Below are 22,881 nucleotides of genomic sequence, written 5' to 3'. Positions count from 1 at the left end.
ATAATCTATTTTGTGTACTACTTTTAAAGATATACCAATGTAAATAAATACAAGTAAATAATTCATCACATAATCAAAAAGAAAACTAGGAACATTTTTATAGTTGTTTTTATCTTCTGCAGATACAGACACACTTGTATGATCTCAGGAGGTATGGGTATGAAGAAGTACATTGAGTGGTTCTGATCATTTTCACAGAACATCTACTAAGTACAGTACTCAGCGTGAAAAGCCCTACTTCATCAGAGCCGTCCGGTCATGGTTGTGATACATAATGTAAGGCAGGATAATTATGCATTTCACTTGGAAACAATTCCAGCTTCTCTCGTCACAACTTTTGACGTTTTGGTCTGAAACACATGGCAGCTGCTTCCAACAAGTATAAGATAATTATTGTAAAGACATCAGTGATACCATTTCTGACTTAACGAAGTATGTCTCCTCATTAATAGTACAATTTGTTCCTATAGACAGCGCTCCAAACTATGATGGAAGACAACGCAGATGAGTCAATGTCATTCCCTATGAGCTTTTCATTATTCATTGCCACCCTACACATTGTGCACAACAACAAAAACAGCTCAGATTTTACAAGAGAAAGAAAAACACAAAGTAACCGAAAGTATAAAGTCATATGAACGCACATATAAATATTACGGTTATCAAGATGCATTGTCAGGTGATAAAAAGAAAAACTAAAAAGAGTAAAAATAAGTGCTGCTGACAGCAGGAGAGAAGTCAACCCTCTTTGTCAAAGATGCATTTCACGTCAGCAAAGACCTGGAAGAGACAGACATGCAAACACCAAAGGTATAAAAAAAGGTGACCAAAAAAAAAACATTGTAGCAGAGGCCTGGGGGTATCCCCCAGGCGCCTGCACAGAATGTTTTTTTATTTTAACATAAATTAAGTAATCTGGAAGACATGTTATTGGTTAGCATCAATAGTCACAGTTTTAGAATCCTTTAAGCTATCACAAAGTAGTTGTGAAACTTCATTTGTCTGCATGACTGTAACATACCGGCCCCTCAGTGACCAAGTCACACACACCGGAGGGAGCCACAATTAATTAATCTTGGTCTGCACAAATTGTTGAATTCTTTACATTAAATTTAATTACGTTATTACTACAAGTTTTTATCGTGCAATATTATAGAATGCTATTTTCCTTTCTAAAAAAAACACCTTACAAACATTTCTGTTGTCTTTTGGGGGGGGGGGGGGGGGGGGGGGAGGCTGTAACAGATTAATCACATTTCTGTTCATTTTAACAGGTAAAGATGATTTGAGATGAATGTTTCGAGTTATGAGCATGGTCAGGGAACAAATAAAACACGAATTTCAAGGCACCGGTGTAAAAAAAAAACAGCACTGTATTGCATAAAAAAACATAAGGAGAATGTAAATAAATGAACTAGTTTCATTACGTGTAATCACCGTACATTCTTTCGTATTCATGTGTTGGATGTGTGCATTTAAGGGGAGTGGCCTAGTGAGTAATAGTAAGTCTAAGTTGCTCCTTGCATGTGTCTTTGCCCATCTTCTTCAATAAATAAAGTGCACTGGCGACCGTTGCTCTCCTTACCAACAAGAGGGGCATAGAGTACCTAAATTGTTCCATTCCAGCGTAGTACCTAAAGCTCACTCATAACTCAAATTTTGGCTAAGATTTTGGCTCACAACGCAAAACAAACAATTTTAAAAAGAGACTGATAGTAACTCGAAAAACTTATAAAATAGGGCACTCGTACGTCAAGGTACCACTAGACGAGGACATTAACAAAACTGATTGTTTGGGGGAGAAAAAGGGCATAAAATAAAATGTTAATGTTGTTAGACGCTATGCTTAGCAAGATTTTATTAAGTAATTCCCACCTAAATGTCTTTTTTGTCTCGTATGGCTTTTGTAAATAGGTCAAGTAAGTAAGTGTCTTGTGGTGTTCATTTCAAACACACGAGTGCAGGAGGCTCCACGATTCAACGTCACACGTGCACACACCCAACCTTTGGATGTCAACAGAAGACAAACCTCAACTTGTTAAGAAGGGTAAAGTTATAACTCAAGCTTGCCTTTTTTGCCTTTAGCAAACCAACGTGAAAACTGCCTTTATGTGTAAAACTCCAGACAAGCCCCATTTTCACCAGTGAAGCTGCCAACATTCATGAGAAGTTGACAAGGAACCGCATTGCTGCTTTTCTGCAGAGAAAACACAGTCTCACAGCAAAAACAATAAATAAACAAAAGAAAGATATTCTTTATGAGGCTCACAGAGGGAAAAATTGACGTTACAGTGACAAAAGGCCGACTGGTTAGCACATCTGCCTCACAGTTCTGAGGACACTGGCTCAAATCCGGCCTCGCCTGTCTGGAGTTTGCATGTTCTCCCTGTTCCTGCGTGGCTTTTCTCCGGGTACTCCGGTTTCCTCCCACATCCCCAAAACATGCACGGTAGGTTAATTGGCAACTCTAAATTGCCTGTGGGTGTGAATCTGAGTGCGACTGGTTGTTTGTTTAAATGTGCCCTGCGATTGGCTGGCGACCAATTCAGGGTGTACCCCGCCTCTTGCCCAAAGATAGCTGGGACAGGCTGTAGCACACCCGCGACCCTAGTGAGGATAAGTGGTACGGAAAATGGATGAATGGACACTGGACAGTGATAAAAGTAGATGGGAAAGAACTGCAAGTATGGAAAAAGGAAGGAAAGTTACCCTTAAATCTGTACTACAAAATTATCCAACCATCCATTTTCTATACCGCTGATCAGGGTTGCTGGTAAGCTGGAGCCTATCCCACCTGACTTTGTTCGAAAGGCAGACTACACCCTGGACTGGACAATCACATGTCACCTATCTTCTTATAATTAACCATGATTAGCAAGGGATGAGACCAAGCCCTGCTGCAAATACCGAAAATTCATGAGTAATTGACTCCCACAATAAACTTTATAATTGCCTATTGATGTCACCAAATGGCAGCAAAGTATTTTTCCTATGTGACAAACAATAAATGCAGTGCCCTGTTAATAGTTAGCTCTTTCTCTACACCATCCGGTGCCCAAAATATATTATGTATATTGTAAAGCCTCACCATTCAAACAGACACATTCATACACTAATGGGAGGCTGCTGCTATGCCCCACTGGGAGCAAATTAGGGTTCTTGCCCAAGGACACTTCGACAGTGGTGAGCCGGCATTCAAACGCGACCCTTTGGTCACTGGACGACCTGCTCTATCAACGTGAAACCACAGCCGCACACAGCCACAGCCGAAGCTATGGGCCTGACTAAATGGTACGGTAGCTTTTCATTCTCTGTCGTCAAGATTTGTAGAACATACTCAGAGCCGAAATTACTTTTCAAAGAGGTTACTGTCACAAAAACAATTACAAGAAAACCCCGTCAACCATAAAACAAAGACATAAAACATCTATTCGTAAATGCTCTTTGTCGTACACTGTGAAGCAAATTCAACAGTCGATCACAGATGTTGCGATCACAGTGCATGACATCACTCCCGTTCACCACATGCAAATATAGTATCCGTTGTCAGGTAATACACACACGCATGCACACACGTGCACACAACACACACACACACTAAGAACAGTTCCTCCCCTCAGTTCAACTTGGGTCCTTAGCACAGAGATGCGACTAGATTTTTGATGAAACATGGCTTTGGCCTGAGCACAAAACCGCAGAAAGGCGAGTTTTTGTGCAAATATCAGAGTATAGGTTCTTGCAGGAAAACCTGCAAATAATAGTCAAATGCCGAACCATGAATATGCAGTGCAGAGTGGACCACTGCCAAGTAAAAATATTGACCTCTCTGGTGAATATTTCTACAGTACAGTGATACGTTGACTTAAGAATTAAATTCGTTCCATGATTCGTCTTGTAACTTAATTCTGTAGATGTGCAATAGGGCTGTCACTATCAAATCTTTTTAGAATAGATTCTCCTATTGATTATTGGTCCAATAACAGAATAATAATTGCCCTTGCCCCCCACTATTATTTATTTTTTAACCACTAAATATGCATTTTACTCTCATTTATCAGAGATGGAGTTCGATCCTTAAACTGCATATGTTTGTACTGAGTGTAAGGCATAAATTTGGTGTACAGAATTTGAGACGGCAAAATGCTAACTGCTAAACTGTTCCGGCGGAACTTTTTTTTTTTTTCTTCATCCCGTCGGAGTTTGGAGGCAGAAATTTTGCATCAACCTATTTTTTTAAGTTGACTTCGCTGAGTTACTCTTTTTTTCCCAGCCCTAATGCACAACCTGTCATACTTCCCCATCGGGCAAAATGGATAAAAGCACTTCCTCCTCGCTCGAGTGAATGGGGAAGTGGACCATTTCAAAGCACCCATATATTTTTTTCAAAACAAGATGTGACCACAAAGCCACCAAAAATGACAATAGACAGTGTTCAGGCTTTGTTCGTGTTTACATGTAGCGTATCATAACATATTTGTATAAATAAATTATGTACATGTAACTGAACTTTTGTCCAAAGACACTAGTCATAAAGACAAAAAAAGTTTGCAAGTTCGGCTTCAAACAATCATGTCAGCAATCTCAGTTATGTATATTAGCATAGCATAAACAGGAAGTCAGTTATCCAGTGTTCCGTGTTGGGTCACGTGACGTTCCGCATTTGAGGATTTACTTATATCTTAAATTGTGAGGGAGAGGCAGGATGCTGGGATGTGTTGTGGCACTCTCTGCTGCCATCTAGCGGCGGCATATTAAACGCTTGCTCATGCCTCAAATTTTGGCTTGCGCCACATAGTAAAAAAAACAAAAACTTACAAACATTTTTAAAAATTAAGAAAACAAATGCGACTGAGCGCCGGCTCATAACTTGGAAAACCCGTAAGTTGGGGCACTTTTAAGTCAAGGTTTACTACTTTACTCTCTGAAATCATTGGGCTATGATTGGTGGACTAAAACATGAGCACTGAGAATTGATAATCAATTGTTTTCTGAAACCTTAGACAGTCTTAGTTTTTCTGTTTTTTAAGGCAGTTTCTTAAAATATTTGAATTTAACATATCCGCCGGTGCCAGCACGGTGTACTATGTGGTTAGCACGTCTGCCTCACAGTTTTAAGGTTTGGGGTTCAAATCTCAGCTTCCTTTGTGGAGTTTGCATGTTCTTCCCTGTGCATGTATAGTTTTTCTATGGGTACTTCAGCTTCCTCCCACATTCCAAAAAGATACATTGATTGGACTTGAAATTGTCCATAGGTGTGACTGTGCCCTGCGATTGGCTGCGTACCCCACCTCTCGTCCAAAGTCAGCTGGGAGTAGGTTGGAATTTCGGAGAAAGCCGTAGCATCCGCAGAAAACTCATCCAAGAAATTCCACACAGAAAGGTCAGAGCGATGAGTCAGTCATGTGAACCACATGAACACCCTGCCGCTGTCTTTGGGGTATTTGAATCCCATTTATCATATGTTTTTTAATGGCCTTTTCTGAGTGCAATTTTGGAACTGAGAAGTTCTTGCCTCTGCTTCAACAAGCTGTGGTTGTGGTATTGACACCATTACCTACAGTTCATGAGTAGACTCACCTCATTCACAGAGTGAGAGGCATCCACACAGCGGACCTTGCCTTGCTTCTCGTACAGCTCAATAATCGGTCGTGTGGACTGCAGGTACGTTTGGATTCTGTATCAGAGGGGAAAAACGTTATTGGGGTCAAACAACACAGGGGAACCAGAGTACTTGTACATTAGATCAAAAACACTCGTGCAGGTAGCAAAAAGCAAGAAAAATGGGCCACAAAAATATTTACTGATATTGTTAATGTTCAGGCTACAGGTATACAAAATATTTTTATTATAAATATACAAAATGTTCAACTGAAGTAGTGATTCCCAACCACTACACCAGGGGAGATCACCTGTGCCAGAAATTATCCAATGATTTCCCCAAAATATGATTTATTCACTACAAATTATGTATTTTTTGTGCATCTATGCCAGCAACATATAGTTACCAACAGAACAATTTAAAGGGCCTTCCACTAAATGGTAGGAGGTATATAATTAACCTGTGAATCCACTTTTTTTTTTTTTTTTTTTTTTACATTTTTGTTTGGCGGTGTGCCGTAATATAAAATAAAACTACTCACAAAGTTGGGATATTGGGTGAAATTTCAGAATGAACCCGAAATGCACTATACTTTACAGGTGAACTCAGTTTGATATTCTGTTTTTGTTGTTGTCATGTTGTAATGAGAAGTTCTAAAAAGTGTATTTGAGTGAATCCTATGAATTTCAGAAAAACTTTTTTTTTTTTTTTTTTAAACATTTGATTTAAAAAAAAAAACACATTTCCTCACAATTGCAAAATGTAGTGGCCTCATCAAGTATCGGTACTTGGTATCGGCCAGTACTTAAATGCACTCAAAATAACTAAAATTTAAAAGTACTTGTACTCTGTCTGATAAAAGTGGTATTGGTGCATCAATTTTAGTTTCATCCAGTAATTTCCCACAATTTCACCTCCCCAACTTTGTGTAAATAGTTTATGTTCCTTAGCTCAATAAAGTTTGGGAAACACTGATCTAAAATTAGTGGAAAAGCACACCGTTTCTCCAAGCTTTCTCTGTTGTCATCTGTGCGCCTGCTATTCTTCCCTCGTTCTAAACATCTATTGATGCAAACCTGTGCATGCGTCAGACGAGAAATGTTGTCAGTTTCATGAAACTCAATCGTAGGCCTACTTCACTGCAACATTTCCATGACGTACCTCATTGCTGCAGTCAAAGAAAAGCACAAACTTGACATCTGCTTTTCCATCCATGACATTGTTCCAACCCTGAAGGTTGTCCTCATTGCGGGGGAAGCCATCTATGAGGAAGCTGAACTTTTGTTCATCTTTATTCATGGTCTCTTCCATTGCCTTAAGGGGAATGAAAAAATAAACCATTTGTTTAAACGTGACATATTTGTTGATGGAAAAACACAACATTAAATGTTGTGTTGTACTTGCGAAATCCATCTGGCTTGTCACAGTGACATAAAAGCTATGACCAAAAAAAAAAAAGGAATAACACTGGCTGGCGGCCTTTAGGCAGATGTTTTTTTCCCCCCTTGACAAAAAGCAAAAGAAGAGTCTCCTATAACCATTTTTTATTCAAATAAGGTGGCTGTCAGTTTAATACACTGCTGCCCCCTTGTGGAATTGACGGCTCCATGTACAACAATATAACTTGATGGCAGGATTTATTTATTCATTTATTTTTTCAAATGACTGTTCCTTTTAGGCTTTACACGATCAGGATTTTTGGGGCTGATCACCGAGCAGCAAGCAAAAAAAATGATAACTGATCACCAATCTGATCACAAGATGGAGCAATGTGTCTATTTACATGACTTGTTCATTTATTGTCTATACTTGTGTACTGTATACTGTATCCATCCATCCATCCATCCATCCATTTTCTGTACACCTTATCCTCACAAGGGTTCCAGGCGTGCTGGAGCCCGTCCCAGCTCAAATTATTCTCTAGCATTTTAGACAAAAGTTAAAACACCAATGACCTCTAGGGGGCATTCAAGGATTGGCCACTGACATAAATTTAGGTCAAATCAACATTAAAACATGACAAACAATGAGTGCTAACTTACTGTAATTAATTTACTTTGTTGCAATTAAATTACTTTAATAAATACTGTTAATGACATGCTTACTCTAACTTTCTCACTGTTCCAGCTATATGGACGGGGTTGTCCAGAGTTTGAGTCCGTTTGATTGTTTTGTTTTATTTTTCCCCCTCACGCTGCGTTGCTTGAACGCGGCCTGCTTCTCCTTCAATGCTCAATCAAATTAGTTGTGTTGAAACATTTAGATGACGTTCCCCACAACGTACTTCAGTTGTGCACAGAATGCAAATAACTTACGTGTTGTTTGTCTGAGACACCGCAAAATAGTCCAAACACCGACGTCGTGTTTTTTCACCAACAAGATTGAAAAAACTTTATTGGCCGTCAGATAGTTACAGTACTGTACGTGACAAGGCTAAAAATAAAGTAGCTTTTCATACGCGACGAAGACGCGGAGTTAAAGGTCTTGTGCGGAGCCGATCAATGAAGTCATTGATCGGATCAGCGACTTATGACATGAAATCCGATCAGCCGATCAGCATAAAATGCTAATTATCGGCCGATACCGATAACACCGATCAGATCGGTGTAAAGTCTAGTTCCTTTCTAGAGCGGGGACACTGTAGTGAAATGTGTCGTAGATTAAAATAAATTTGATTAGATTCGATACAGTAAAACATTCTGTAAATTTGGCAAGCGAAATCTTTTCCCTTGACAATTTAAAAGTAAAATTGTGACAAGGAGTACTGAAAAAAAACATGCCCTCATAATACAGATGGTAATATAGATTTGACTTTAATCAATTTGTGCCAGTTTCTTCCTTTAGCATTGGTCAATAACCTTTGAAAGTTCACCACAAAACACTTACATAGAGTGGATATGAAAAGTCTACAGACCCCTGTTCAAATGCCAGGTTTTTGTGATATATTAAAAACAAAAATTACCAAGATAAGTCATTTCAAAGCTTTTTTTCACCATTGTGACCAGTCACCTGTACAACTCAACTGAAAAATAATCTTTTTGAGAGTGTAAGTAAAACTTAAAAACTACAATAAAGCGGTTGAACAAATGTGCACACCCTCTTATAACTGGCATGGTACGTGTTCAGAATTATCCAATTAACATTCAAACTCATGTTAAATGGGAGTCAGCACACACCTGACAGCATTGAAAGTGCCTCTGATTAACCCCAAATAAAGTTCAGCTGGTATAGTAGGCTTCTGTTGACATTTTTGTCATCACATCTTACAGCACAAGCTATGTTTCGCAGACGGATCTCATTGTTCAAAGGTATCAGTCAGTAGAAGGGTAAAAAAGAATTTCGAATACATTAAATATACCATAGAACACTGTGAAGACGGTCATAATCAAGTGGAGAAAATATGGCACAGCATTAAGATTAACAAGATCTCAGTGTCCTACCAAAAGCAATGAAAAGACTAGAAGAAAACTAGTCAGGAAGACTGAGGCTGCCAAGAGACCGACAGCAACATTGAAGCAGCTACAGGAATTTCTTGCAAATACTGGCTTGTTCAGTACGTGTGATAATAATCAGTTTTCTTCATATGTCTGTGATACGGGATACTAGGATAAGACAGAAGTCTTATCTTTCAAAGAACTGTAAACACAAAACCTTCAGGCTTCTACTAGGAAGAAAAATGTCATAAAAAGCCTACTAAAACAGCAAAACTATTTGGAGTTCATCCAAGGTTGTTTAAACGGTGGCAGGTGTGCTTACTCCCATTTAACATGAGTTTGAATGTGATTAGTTCATTCTGAAAACAGCCAAATGCCCAGTTATGTGGATGTGCGCACTACTGCAACCACATTTTTACGGTTGTTTATGAAAATTAAATTAAATCTCTCAAAGATTTTCGAAAATAAAATAAACAGAGTTGTACAGGTATTTATGGTGGAAAAACCTGGCATTTGAACACGGGTGTGTAGACTATTTTTATCCACTGTACTTTAGGCATTACTGCCATCTTGGGGACGATAAATGGCAGCTCACTGTACTCCTCAATCATTTAAAACTGAACAACAAAAGCAAACCAAAAAAAGCATACTATTCTGAGCCAAACTAGTACTGCTTGGTAAAACGATCTTTTCTACTGTAGCCAAGAAAGTTGAATTAAAATGATGTCAGATAACATATTTCAAATGTGAGTTGATTTCAATCAAATGAATACAGACTTGCAAAAAGATCTTGAGGAACTTGCCTGACGTGTGGTGCGTCAATTATGTTCCTCACCATTCTAAGTAAGTTGATGGTGATCTCCACAGGGACAATTTTGCCTTCCTTGATGAAGTTGGCGATGAGAACTCCAAACTCCGATCCCTCTCTGGCCCGCTCTGCCCTCAGTAGGTCTCCAGCTGACAGATGAGTGTAGTTGTAGTTCTGAGGTACAAAGCGACACAGACATTTCAATACAGCCTATCTTGGGTACACCCTGTACTGGTCGCCAGTCAATCACAGGGCACATAGAGAACCAATCATTGACACTCAAATAATGGGCAATTTAACCAAATGAATTGAACCCAGAACCTCTTGACTGGCAGTCATGCTGACCACTAATTCACCGCCCTGCCTTGTGATACCCATTGACACATTTTAATACACTGGTAAAGGAGAGAAGTCTGAGTCATAAAGCATTTTTTTAAAGCGGCTTAATCCCTTGCACACCCGGAACTGGGAGTTACGTCCGGGAACGTGCCCTTCGCACTGAATGAATAGAGCCTCTGTGTACAACTGTCATTCAGGCTTGAAAACCATATATGTAGACCAACAGGCAACACCCAGCAATACAGAGATACACATACAGCCTCACACAGGGACAAGCAACAACACTTGTATACCAAAGTCAGATTCGAGAACTGAAACTGAGTTTGTGTGCTTGACTTCACCAGACAGGATGTGTTTGTTTAAAAGCAGGATTCATAAATTGAAAAACCTAACTGTGTATAAGGCAGCACTGTGACTGAGTGGTTAGCGCATTCACCTTCTTGTGAGGAGCTTCCGTGTTTTCCCTACGCTTGCATGGGTTTTCTCAAGGTGCATTAGCTTCTGCCAAAACTCAAAATACGTGCATGTTAGTTAGGTTCACTGAAGACTGTAAATTGTCCTTAGGTGAATGTGAAGGGTTGTTTCTCTATATGTGCACACTGCATAGTTGGGGGTTATCGGGAAACGTTTTGAGGCGCCTTATATACAACTTTATTTTTTATTGCACCACAAATAGGGGTGTCCCGATCCATCCATCCATCCATCCATTTTTCTACCGATCCGATCTTTGATATCAGAAATTGGTCCGATGTCAGCAGACAGGATCTAAAACGTCAGATTTCACCACTCTTATACAGGAAGTCCATTCCATACTCCACTACAGCACTTCTATCCAGCAGCGCCCGGAAGGTATATAGAGCCCATGAGATCACAACAGCTTGCTAAGGTGGTAACATAGTAGCCAAGCGTAATTGAATGTTGCTCGTTTAAAATCATTTGACACTCCAGTTGAAGTTCACTGTAAAACTAAACACACATAAAATAATTACACCTATTTAATGTTCAAATACATCATCAGGTAGTTTCTTCGTTTTTGTTCACCAAAATCGCTAGCTCAAAGTTAACACACAATGAAAAACCCCATTGACGAACTAACGAAGATTAGCATCAATCTCGCGACACTTATCCCTCAAAATAATGAATACTGGTACACAAGTGCTGTAAAAACACATACAAACCTATCTCTGGCATTTAGTCTTCACACTGAGAAACACTAGTTAGAATAATGTTTAATCATGACTTCTACAACCCCAATTCCAATGAAGTTGGGATGTTGTGTTAAACAAATAAAAACAGAATACAATGATTTGCAAATCATGTTCAACCTATATTTAATTGAATACACTACAAAGACAAGATATTTAATATTCAAACTGATCAACTATTGTTTTTAGCAAATAATCATTAACTTAGAATTTTATGGCTGCAACACGTTCCAAAAAAGCTGGGACAGGTGGCAAAAAAGACAAAGTTGAGGAATGCTCATCAAACACCTGTTTGGAACATCCCACAGGTGAAAAGGCTAATTGGGAACAGGTGGGTGCCATGATTGGGTATAAAAGGAGCTTCCCTCAATTGGTCAGTCATTCACAAGCAACGATGGGGGAAAAAGTTTGGACATGGTCATGTTTACCACTGTGTTACATCACCTTTTCTTTTAACAGCATTCAATAAACGTTTGGGAACCGAAGACACTAATTGTTGAAGCTTTGTAGGTGGAATTCTTTCCCATTCTCGCTTGATGTACAGCTTCAGCTGTTCAACAGTCCGGGGTCTCCGTTGTCATATTTTACGCTTCATAATGCGCCACACATTTTCAATGGGAGACCGGTCTGGACTGCAGGCAGGCCAGTCTAGTACTCGCACTCTGTTACTACGAAGCCACGCTGTTGTAACACGTGCAGAATGTGGTTTGGCATTATCTTGCTGAAATAAGCAGGGGCGTCCATGAAAAAGATGTTGCTTGGATGGCAGCATATGTTTCTCCAAAACCTGTATGTACCTTTCAGCTTTAATGGTGCCTTCACAGATGTGTAAGTTACCCATGCCATTGGCACTAACACAGCCCCATACCATCACAGATGCTGGCTTTTGAACTTTGCGTCCTTAACAGTCCGGATGGTTCTTTTCCTCTTTGGTTCGGAGAACACGACATCCACAATTTCCCAAAACAATTTGAAATGTGGACTCGTCAGACCACAGAACATTTTTCCACTTTGTATCAGTCCATCTTAGATGAGCTCGGGCCCAGAGAAGCCGGCGGCGTTTCTGGGTGTTGTTGACAAATGGCTTTTGCTTTGCATAGTAGTTTCAAGTTGCACTTATAGCTGTCGCGCCGAACTGTATTTACTGACAATGGTTTTCTGAAGAGTTCCCGAGTCCATGTGGTGATATCCTTTACACATTGACGTCAGTTTTTGATGCAGTGCCGCCTGAGAGATCGAAGGTCAAGGGCATTCAATGTTGGTTTTCGGCCTTGCCGCTTACATGCAGTGATTTCTCCAGATTCTCTGAATATTTTGATGATATTATGGACCGTAGATGATGAAATCTCTAAATTCCTTGCAATTGTACGTTGAGGAACATTGTCCTTAAACTGTTCGACTATTTTCTCACGCACTTGTTCACAAAGAGGTGACCCTCGCCCCATCGTTGCTTGTGAATGACTGAGCAATTCAGGGAAGCTCCTTTTATACCCAATCATGGCACCCACCTGTTCCCAATTAGCCTGTTCACCTGTGGGATGTTCCAAACAGGTGTTTAATGAGCATTCCTCAACTTTCTGCCTTTCATGCCACCTGTCCCAGCTTTTTTGGAACCATAAAATTCTATGTTAATCTTCTTCTTCTTTTCCTTTCGGCTTGTCCCGTTAGGGGTCGCCACAGCGTGTCATCCTTTTCCATGAGAGCCTATCTCCTGCATCCTCCTCTCGAACACCAACTGCCATCATGTCTTCCCTCACGACATCCATCAACCTTCTGATTCTATGTTATTGCTTAACACAATAAAGTTTATCAGTTTGAACATTAAATATCTTGTCTTTGTAGTGTATTCAATTAAATATAGGTTGAACATGGTTTACAAATCATTGTATTCTGTTTTTAACACAACGTCCCAACTTCACTGGAATCGGGGTAGTACTTTCTTTGTTACTGCAAGTGTGTATCTCATTGCGTGCAAAACACTGCCCCTCAGGTCAAAACGTGCACAGCAGTTACTTTATGGAACCCATTGGTTAATAAAAAAATGCGTCAGTTTTTCTCAATACCTACTATTCCTGATTATTATTGTTCTCTGTTTGAGTAATATCACTTGATCAAGCCTTTTCTAACATACCATACTACAAAATAGGTAATCTATGTATGATAATTGCTGAAATCGGATCAGACCGATATCGGTATCGGCCAAAACTTAAGGCTGCAATATTGGTATCAGATCAGAAGTGGAAAAAAATGGATCGGGACACCCCTAACCACAAACAACATGGCATGATTGACAAGTAAGAAATGGATCGCCCTGGCTGCAGTAGCTAGATTATAAATATACAAAGAGTAAATGGGCAAAAAAATAAAGGAGAGTGTCTGGCTATTTGAAGCTCTTGGCTACATTCATTGACTGCAATAGTGTATTTCGACAACAAAGACTTTCCATGTGTCGCATTTTTAGCCACAGGCACAAATGAATTTACAAATATAGTAACGTATTCTTGTAAAACACAATATAAACTGGATTGGCAGTCCGCTGGATGTCGCTTTGTACCAATAAACGTAATTTTTGGAAACGCTATCGATCATTTTGGCAACAAGACTGCCCACAATTTCGCTTTTTAGCCACAGGCACATAAGAAATTATAAATATCATTAAGTGTAATAGTAAAACAATAAGTATTATAGAAAATGGATGGATGGAACTATGTACTAGTGGGACTTCACCAGTCATGGATGTGCAACCGAACAAGTTGGGAAAAATACAGGTCGCATGCTAGACAAGTTCAACCAGTTTGGCGAATTGTATCTATGTGTTCGTCCTGCTGACCCTTTGTCGTCATCATATGTGTGGGTGATTTAAAAAAGCAGTGCCCTGGCAAGTGGCAACAAGTCCAGGGTGTGCCGTTCAACTTCAGTCATATGTGTTAAGCTCCAGCTCACACGTGACCCTAAAGAGGACAAGTGCTATTGAAAATGGATGGATGGGTTAAGATAACCCTGTAAGGCATGGTATACATGTTTTTTTTTTCCAAATCTCAAAAGATTATCTGTTACAGACCTCGCACATGAAGATGAAAAAAGTAAACAGGCATTTATTAACAGTTTTGATTGTACTGTGTGTGGTGTGCTCTGATAATCTCAACACAGAACACCACACAAAGATTCTGTTCCACCACTTATCTCAAATCTAGTCTACCAAAAAATCTCTCTCTCATGATGAAACGTGCTCTAACAAAAATGAACAAGAAGCACTACTGTAAATATTGCGGCAATGTTTCCCCAGGTGCCTCCGAAGTAATCGGAGGCGGGAGTGTTAAAAAATGGTGGTCATTAATAAAGACTTGCTTTGGAAAATAAGCCGTGCCGTCTGGTGAACCCACTTTTATACAAAAAAACAACATTAGATAAGACATGTTTGTTTTTATTTACAGTAATTTCCTTGTTCCTCAGTCAGGTCAGTTGGCTACATTTCCATTTCACATCACAATTGACAGTCGTGAGTAGTAGGAGTAAGATTGTTGGCCCCAACCTGTTTCAGACCCTATTATCAGACAAATACACTTTTAACACACCTCAGATCACACAATAGTCTTATAGGATAATCGTACAAGACATAAAATAGTTTGGCATTTGTTGTCCTTGCTCAGAAGGCGCAGAATGGGGCCGGCCCAAAGCACGGTGATTATATTTGTGTGTACCAGGCCTAACAAACAAATGCCATCCTCTGTTCAGTTTGGTTTAAAGTTTACATGGACAAGTGTATCCCACACATACACCCTGACCTTTACAAACCACCTAGTCACTGATAAGATTACAAATATGGTATCTAGAGCTGGTTTTATTTGGACCATATATGGATACCAATTCAACAATAGTGACTTTAGCGAGTTTTAGCTATTCAGAACTATTTGGTTATTCTAATAACCACCACTAAACGTATGCTGTGGAAGCAAAGTATGTCACATACACGCTACTTAAGTACAGGGTGTGAATACGTTTTCCCACCTCTGATAACTGGCTAACTAGCTAGCTAGTTAGCACAGGTTCATTTTAGAGGACGACCAGATGTCAAAGAAGAGGCGATAATAGTGCCCTAAGGGGCTTAGCATACTGGCTATGACATCCAGAGTCTAGTCTTTGGTCGTGAATTTTCACTGTCCATGATAAGACGTCACATAAAAGGTGTTCGAATCCCTCTCGCCATCTCTTGTAGCTTACCTCGACGATTTTGGCGCATTGGGTCCCTTTGCCGGCGCCAGGCCCGCCCAGGACGAACACAACCTGCGGCTTCTTCATCACACACACCCGGTACAAAAGGCTCGGCACCCTCTGCGCTACGTTATTCACCAAACGGCCGATCATAAACCAGACACGCTGGCCCTGAAAATGTGAACCAGCACGTCTTGGGGGAAGAGAAGGCGAATAGAAGCCTCACTGGTAGTTGAATGCGTGTCAGTGCGAGTGAAAGGAGCCGAAGGACACCACTTCCGCATTCGAGCTCAGCGTCCAATGAGGTGCTGCGCTTCTTGTGACGTATAACGGGTGGGTTTTTTTTTCCGAGGAAGAGGTCGAGTGACGCCACTCCCCTGGCTTTCCAGCATCAGCACCTCCAAAACCAAAAAACCGAGCGAGGCGATCCGCACCGAGAAGAAAAAAAGGATGCTCTCCCTTACCAGCATCGAGAAACAGCGGTTGTTTTTCCCACATTTCTCTCGCCTCATTCATGATTCGCCATTCATGCATTTGTAAGAGTGGAAGCACCGCACAGAGAGCCGGGCTTTCAAATAGCGGCTGTCTCTCCTTTCCAAGCCCCTTCGCCGGCCTTCGTTTTGACGGAGCTTCTTTTCATTTAGTGATGCAGAGCAAGGGTTTTATCTTGAATGTAGGCAAACAAAAGGAATCCAACCTCCCCACCCTGTTTCCTTTTGACGCACCTGTCAGCCCGGTCGCCGCTTGACATGACAGCAGCTCCGAGCAGCAGCAGCAGCAGCAGGATCGAGCGGCACTGGGCAGCCGGACGTGTGGACTCATTAAGGAAGAAAGGAGCCCCCGGACGCACGGCGGAGAATCATCATCAGCAGCAGCAGCATCAGCAGCAGCCTCGGCGAGGCCGGATTGCAGTTTGTGGGGACGAGCGCCAAGGGCAGTGCGGCAGTCAGCAGGCACACCAGGGGGAGGAGGCTGCAGAGGTCTGTGATACTTCCTCCCCAGTCCCTACTGCACTCTCACCTCCACATCACCCCCAATATTTGCCCATGCAAGCCGCTTTTACATTTGATGAATGGTGACTGGTTCTCCAGGCAAGGGTGGAACCTGGATGGGACTGATGTGCATGCTGGTCAGGTGTCAATTGCTCCCTTGTGTATTACTCAATCTGCTGGTCACCTGCAGTATGGGATGTATTCAAAGCATCGCGTGCAAGCCCCGCATCAGACGGGAAAATATTGTGGTGTATGAGGTGTCAGCCTCAATTGACCAGTGTCCCACCATCATCGAGGAGAACTCGCCCATCGTACTTCGCTACAAGACGCCTTACTTCAGGGCCTCGGCGGGAGTTGTCATGCCACCAGTGCCCCGGAATGAAACTTGGGTGGTGGGCTGGATCCAAGCTTGCACCCAGATGGAGTTCTACAACACGTATGGGGATATTGGCATGTAAGTATACAATAATCCCCCACAAATTCGGAAAAATCTGTGACCGAGAAAAATTTGTGATGAGGAGGTGATCCAGGGGTCGATGTCGGCCATGGCTTGCGTTTGAAAGTTTGACAGCAAAACAGAAGAAGAAAACTTACAGTGGTGTGAAAAAGCCTTTGCCTCCCTTGCCGATTTTATTATTTTTGGGGGGATTTTTGTCATAGTTAAATGTTTCCCATCATCAAACAAATTAAAATATTAGTCAAAGACAACACAAGTAAACACAAAATTCAGTTTTTAAATGTTTTTTATTATTAAGGGAGGAAAAAAAACATCCAAACCTACATGGCCCTGCATACTTAAAAGGAGCACCGTGGCAAGATTTCCCAAAAGTGGCAGTGTGTCAAAATGCTAAGCCTGGTGAGAATGGTTATATTAACCTGAGTACAACCCAGCAAGAATTTTCAAAATCGGCGATGGGTTCCAGGGAAATTGAGTTTTTTTTGTGTTGGGGAAAAAAAAGCCATTTTTGTATGATATCATGTATAGTCAAAAATGCCTTCAAATTAGAGTAACACAGTTTAACTCCATGATTTCTCAAGATCTCTTCAAACCTTTTGTTTCGTCTGCTACTCAGGGAACCCCAGCTTTTCCGATTGGCTCACAAGTTTCAGTTAAAAATATCCTCCAATAAGCTCGTACAAACCGAAATTTCAAGGGGTTCTCCAAGTCAACATGTCAAAATTACAGTGACTTTTCAACCAGCGTCACTTACCCTAAAAACTCAACTTCAGTAGCGCAAATAAAACATTTGTGACAAGAGCAGTGTGGGCAGTATAATAGGTCATGGAGTAACCAAGTGTTTTTTCCTGAATTTATTTGTTATGAAGGATTTTTAGAGGCATTTGAATTGCTCATTCATTCATTCATTCATTCATTTTCCATACCGCTTATCCTCACTAGGGTCGCGGGCGTGCTGGAGCCGTGCTGGAACAAACAGTCAAACACACAAATACAAAATGAGAACACTCGCAAGGACCTGCTGTAAGCCACAACTCACACCCAGACGCTCACAAGCAGACAAACCCAACCTACTAAGCCAACTCTACTTCGGGTCCCGACGTCACTCACGAGACCATGCCCCTTAAAGGGACACATCCAACACACGAATACTACAGTACATACAGTAATTACACTTTATCCAATGTTTCATACAATACAGTGCATTTTTCTTTTATGAAAACATGTTAGGGCTGGAATTCTTCAATTCTTGGCATTACAATTCTATAGAGAAAAATGATATGATATACAGTATGGGTAAATTGAGTAAAGAGCTTTGCCATAGAACAAATTAATTTTGTATGTCACTGTATTGCTGTGGTTGGTGTCAAGGAAGAATGTTGAAGTGATACATCTTGACTGAGAGACAAGCGTTGCATGTCCAGGAGGAGCTATTGTTTAGCAAGGGTTGTCAGGGGAAGTTACAGAGAGTTTTCGCCACATGTGCATGTACTTGTGCACTTCCGATGTATTTTTTTCACAAAATAAAATCAAAGTGTTTTGGGAACATTGTTTGTGGTATATTAAAGTTTAAACTTTTAATATAGGGAATTATAAAAAATTTTTAGTGGAGCTGTAAATTACTTAAGTCTTTTTCCCTATTCATGGCAAGGCTCAGTCCTTATTACTGATTACAGTATTACGAGAAGGGTTTGTTTTGATATACAGAGCACACAATTTCTATCCTCTCCTGCTTTTTCCTGTCACAAGGTCCAGCTGGGAGTTACCAGAGCTGCGGGAGGGCCGGGTCAAGGCTATCAGCGACTCCGATGGCGTCAGCTATCCGTGGTATGGCAACACCACCGAAACGGTCACCCTCACCGGTCCTACCTCCAAACCGTCACGCCTGACGGTCAGCATGAATGACAACTTCTACCCGAGTGTGACCTGGGCTGTTCCCATCAGCAACAGCAACACACCCATGCTAACCCACATCACCAGGGATCAGAGCTTCATCACCTGGCTGGTAGCCATGAACTCCATCACCAAGGTGGGACAAAAACGTATGAAAATGGCTTGTCTTCAACTCCATCCATCCATCTTCTATAGCCCTTGTCCTAATTTGGGTCGTGGGTGAGCTGGAGTCCATTCTAGCTGACTTCGGGTGAGAGGTAGTGTACACTCAGGACTGGTATATGTTATAGATAATAGGGGTCAACTGATAAGTCAACTAGTGGACAAATTGACTTTACCACTCCGCATCGACGTTTAATGCTTGAAGATGACAATTATGTGGTTTTGAAATCTCGTCTTCCAATGCGCCAATTTATAGTGAACCTATGACTCGCCCTTCTGCTGCCATCATATATATATATATATATATATATATATATATATATATATATACACACACACACACACACACACACATAAAACGCTCTGTGGCGCTACGAAATGCCTGGCCAACAAGGGTCCAAGAGTACGAAAATAAGATGGTTGTGCATGAGCATAGCGGTTAGCCTGACTAGCTTCGGCTATTCCAATCGCCACTAGTCTTAAAAGATTGATACCAGCGGGATCTTGAGACTGGTGGCGAGAAACGAGGGCAGCGCCGTGAAGTGAAACTCCATCTTGGTTGCCAAAATGTTATGTCTAATAATGCACAGACAACAACAATACGCTAACGAGAACCTGTTCGTCATAGAAGTTTTACGATACAACACTGAGACACTTGTGTCGCTTTACGACACTGATGTCAGTGTATACAGCTGAATGGATGCTACAAGCATGTGGAAATATTTTACCAAAAATGAGACCGTTAGCATGGTCACTTGTAAAATATGCAAATCTATCATCCAATACAATAAAAGCACAAGTGAAATGATCAACAGACAGAGCAGAGATTCACACATTCAGACTCATGGTTAACATGGCGAACATTTATTTCTGATCAGTTTGGAATTAGGAAAATTCCATCCCTGTAAAACCAAATGAAATTTCATTCAAATTTGGCCTGTTTATTCTGATTGAGGTGTTTATATAGAGCGTTTTCATAAGGGAAAATTGTGTAGTTAGTTCCGAGTGTGTCCGGGTTGCCTGGCAACAGGCATTATCGTGCGGCGTGAACGTAAGACCCGCAAGAAACTGGTGAAAGAGTTTCCCCGAGCCCCAGGTTGGCCAGGCTTGCTCTAGGTGTTCTCCTGCAAAACATCATTACCTTCCTCTTCTCTTCCAGGAACGAATTGTACTGCAGACAGTGCGGTGGCGTATGCGGGTTGACATCGCCGTCAACCCGGACATGCCCCTGGGCTCGAGGGCCTCCCTGGTGGGTCGGCCTTATCAGGAGCAGCCGCACATCCTCAACTACCAGGAGCCAATCCCTCCCAACGCCCTGGGGAGGCCGAACGCCAATGACGCCCAAGTGCTAATGTGGAGGCCACGGCGAGGAGTCCCACTCGTCGTCATACCGCCAAAATGAGGGACTCCCAAACAAAAGCTATTGTCTATTCTTGCCAAAACAGAAGATGAGGGTGATGAAGCCAACAAAGGAACTGATCCATGAGGCGTCAGAGTCCAGATGGACAGCTAAAGAGGACTGGTGTTGCATCAAGTGTTGTTTGGCCAAGAACTGCAATTAGAGTGCTTTGCCAGCATTTTTAAAAGTGAACTCTTTTTAGATGCACCGCCATGGTATTTGACCCTTGACGAGAACTGTATCCTGCATCCTTGCGTAGATCTTATTGCATGCGATGAGTGAGGAAAACTGTCATTGGAAAGATTTAAGAATCGTATTTGTTTTGTATTCCTTAAAGCGTTTGTGATCGAGACGTCACATCAGCCAAAACAAAACCGCAGGCTGATGATACCTCCTTAGTGCCATTGAAGGCCTTCAGCACACTCATTACCAGAGTTAAAGAATGTATTCAGATTATTTAAGACACTTAAGTATTATATTAATCTTTTTAGTTAAGGTCATACTATTCTTCTAACAAGTCAGTATGAAAATTGCAAAGGAAAAAGACATCTGCTGGAGTTTATAGCACAATGAATTCATAGAGAAAACATTCATTTCCGATCGTAACTGTACCTGCTATTTAGGATATTTTTCATAACGCGTCCAACAAGAGCAATGGGAATTACACAGAAGAGTGCCACATTACAATTTTAAAACAAAAATGTAATTGTAAACGTCATGTTTATCACATCTGAAATAAGCCTAAACTGTACTGAAATAGTCAAGTGAATGTGGGTCTGATCTCATCATACCAAGACATTGTTACATACGTTGTAAATATATTTCCAGACAATCAGGGAATCTGAATATCCTCCTGGTACTTCAAAATGGGAGTGCTGTAAACCAGATTATATTTTCACAATGTTAAATCATTGTCATCATATGGTATAGTGGCTGTGTAGCAGTGTTTTTTCTGTGGATAATCACCAACGAGAGCCTTCCCATGTCATGGTTCTGGTCCGGTTCATGCTGAGCACCGTTCACGGCTCCGCCTGCCACTCCACTCACATGGCTTATTTTCCATCTGTGCTTCTCTCCAGGTTCATGTCTCATCCGCCCATCTGCCTCCTTTCCCGCTTGTCTGTCCACCTCAGACACACACACAGACACACACACACACACACACACACACACACACACACACACACACACACTACCTCCATTCCAAACTGCTCATTTGCTCTGAAGGCCACAACTATGCAACGGTTGTCTGAGTGTATAAACAAAAGAACAAATCTGTGAAGTATCAGTTTCACTTCTGTTATCATCTTCGGTTATTTGTAAGGGTGTTTTGTTGAATAAAATGGCCATTACAACCATGTAAATTCTCCAAAGATGCTCTGGCATGTTTTCTTGATTCACCATGTACAGTGTTTTGCTGCACCGCAGCTCATTAGGCAACATTTGTCTGTTGCTATAGAGACTGCATTTGGTTTCTCAGATCGCAGTGGAACTACAGAAACATTTTCAAAGTATTCATCGAAGTGTGTGCATTCGTGCATGCGTGTGTGTGTGTGTTTGTGAAAGAGAGAGAGAGTGAATACAAGTGCATTGGTCTCACATCCATTTCTATTTGTAGTATCAAGGCAAAGCTCTGTACAGATCTTCAAGTCGCTGTAAAGTGAAAATAAAATGACACATCATAGACAATAGTGCTATTTCCAATTTTGCCTAATTTGAATAAATAAAATCGCCAAGTCAAGGTCCGACCTTAAGGCTTTTTGATTGGTGGCCCTATCGGGCCAGCATGAACCAAGTTGTGGTGGCCCTGTCAGAAGCTGTAATGGTCCCGTATATTCATGATATAGTAGGCTAAGTTTTAATGATTATTTCGTACATAACATCTTCATATGGTATTATTTAAGCCCGTTTAAGAAATTATTAGTACAATTGCATTCATGGCAATGACTCTGTACTAACCTCACTAAAATCAAGTCTGTCACGATACGAAGTTATCCCTTTTAACTGGACCCAGAAGCAAGCGTAGGCTGAGAAGTTTGTGGTGAATAGTTTATTGAAAAGGAAGTGGCAATTGGACCTCTGAGGCGTAATGCCGGGTCGCCAAGACGGGGAATGAGCGGCAGGTGGTGGCCAGTGGAAACTGTAGGCCGGTCCCAAGCCCAGATAAATGCAGAGGGTTGCGTGAGGAAGGGCATCCGGCTTAAAACTTTGCCAAACAAATATGAGCGTTCATCCAAAGAATTCCATACCGCATTGGTCACGGCCCGGGTTAACAAGGTCCGCCATTGGCGCCGTCAACCTGCAGGGCGCCGGTGGAAATTCAGCTACTGTGGGTCGAAGTCGAAGAAGAGGTGGAAAGTGGGTTCTTCGGCAGAAAGAGA

The 22,881-nt window shown here is 41.3% G+C and overlaps 2 protein-coding genes across 3 annotated transcripts; one reads left to right on the top strand and one right to left on the bottom strand.

The window, feature by feature from the left end:
- Nucleotides 1-92: 92 nt before the first annotated feature.
- cmpk (cytidylate kinase) lies at nucleotides 93-15,888 on the bottom strand. Of its 2 annotated transcripts, XM_061796481.1 has the most exons (7): nucleotides 15,607-15,888; nucleotides 9,869-10,015; nucleotides 6,761-6,913; nucleotides 6,599-6,675; nucleotides 5,578-5,674; nucleotides 2,071-2,197; nucleotides 93-780 (listed from the first exon to the last, which is right to left on the bottom strand). In XM_061796481.1, the coding sequence occupies exons 1-6, from the start codon at nucleotides 15,748-15,750 to the stop codon at nucleotides 2,108-2,110; spliced, it is 708 nt and encodes a 235-aa protein (XP_061652465.1). In that variant the 5' UTR covers nucleotides 15,751-15,888; the 3' UTR covers nucleotides 93-780; nucleotides 2,071-2,107. The 2 variants fall into 2 exon arrangements, with proteins under 2 accessions (XP_061652465.1, XP_061652466.1); XM_061796482.1 differs by lacking the exon at nucleotides 2,071-2,197 and having other exon boundaries at nucleotides 15,607-15,884.
- Nucleotides 15,889-16,322: 434 nt separating this feature from the next.
- Nucleotides 16,323-21,858, top strand: fam78ba (family with sequence similarity 78 member Ba). The gene is made up of 3 exons (XM_061796480.1): nucleotides 16,323-17,043; nucleotides 18,796-19,075; nucleotides 20,261-21,858. Exons 1-3 carry the CDS (start codon nucleotides 16,670-16,672, stop codon nucleotides 20,501-20,503), a joined length of 897 nt encoding a protein of 298 aa, XP_061652464.1. The 5' UTR covers nucleotides 16,323-16,669; the 3' UTR covers nucleotides 20,504-21,858.
- The last annotated feature ends 1,023 nt before the right edge of the window (nucleotides 21,859-22,881 follow it).

Source organism: Phyllopteryx taeniolatus, chromosome 14 (assembly GCF_024500385.1).
Source record: "Phyllopteryx taeniolatus isolate TA_2022b chromosome 14, UOR_Ptae_1.2, whole genome shotgun sequence".
In the NCBI taxonomy this organism is placed as follows: domain Eukaryota; kingdom Metazoa; phylum Chordata; class Actinopteri; order Syngnathiformes; family Syngnathidae; genus Phyllopteryx; species Phyllopteryx taeniolatus.
The sequence above is the reverse complement of the archived record's forward strand: the minus strand, read 5'-3'. Positions and strand labels throughout refer to the sequence as shown.

What these genes read in the sequence shown, in the direction of transcription:
- fam78ba (XM_061796480.1), top strand. Translation starts at nt 16,670, where the DNA reads ATGGTGACTGGTTCTCCAGGCAAGGGTGGAACCTGGATGGGACTGATG. An exon ending in ACGTATGGGGATATTGGCAT is followed by an intron (nt 17,044 to 18,795) that starts GTAAGTATACAA and finishes TCCTGTCACAAG; the next exon opens with GTCCAGCTGGGAGTTACCAG. An exon ending in CCATGAACTCCATCACCAAG is followed by an intron (nt 19,076 to 20,260) that starts GTGGGACAAAAA and finishes CTTCTCTTCCAG; the next exon opens with GAACGAATTGTACTGCAGAC.
- cmpk (XM_061796481.1), bottom strand. Translation starts at nt 15,750, where the DNA reads ATGATCGGCCGTTTGGTGAATAACGTAGCGCAGAGGGTGCCGAGCCTT. An exon ending in AATGCGCCAAAATCGTCGAG is followed by an intron (nt 10,016 to 15,606) that starts GTAAGCTACAAG and finishes TTTGTACCTCAG; the next exon opens with AACTACAACTACACTCATCT. An exon ending in AGAGAAAGCTTGGAGAAACG is followed by an intron (nt 5,675 to 6,598) that starts GTGTGCTTTTCC and finishes CCTCTGATACAG; the next exon opens with AATCCAAACGTACCTGCAGT.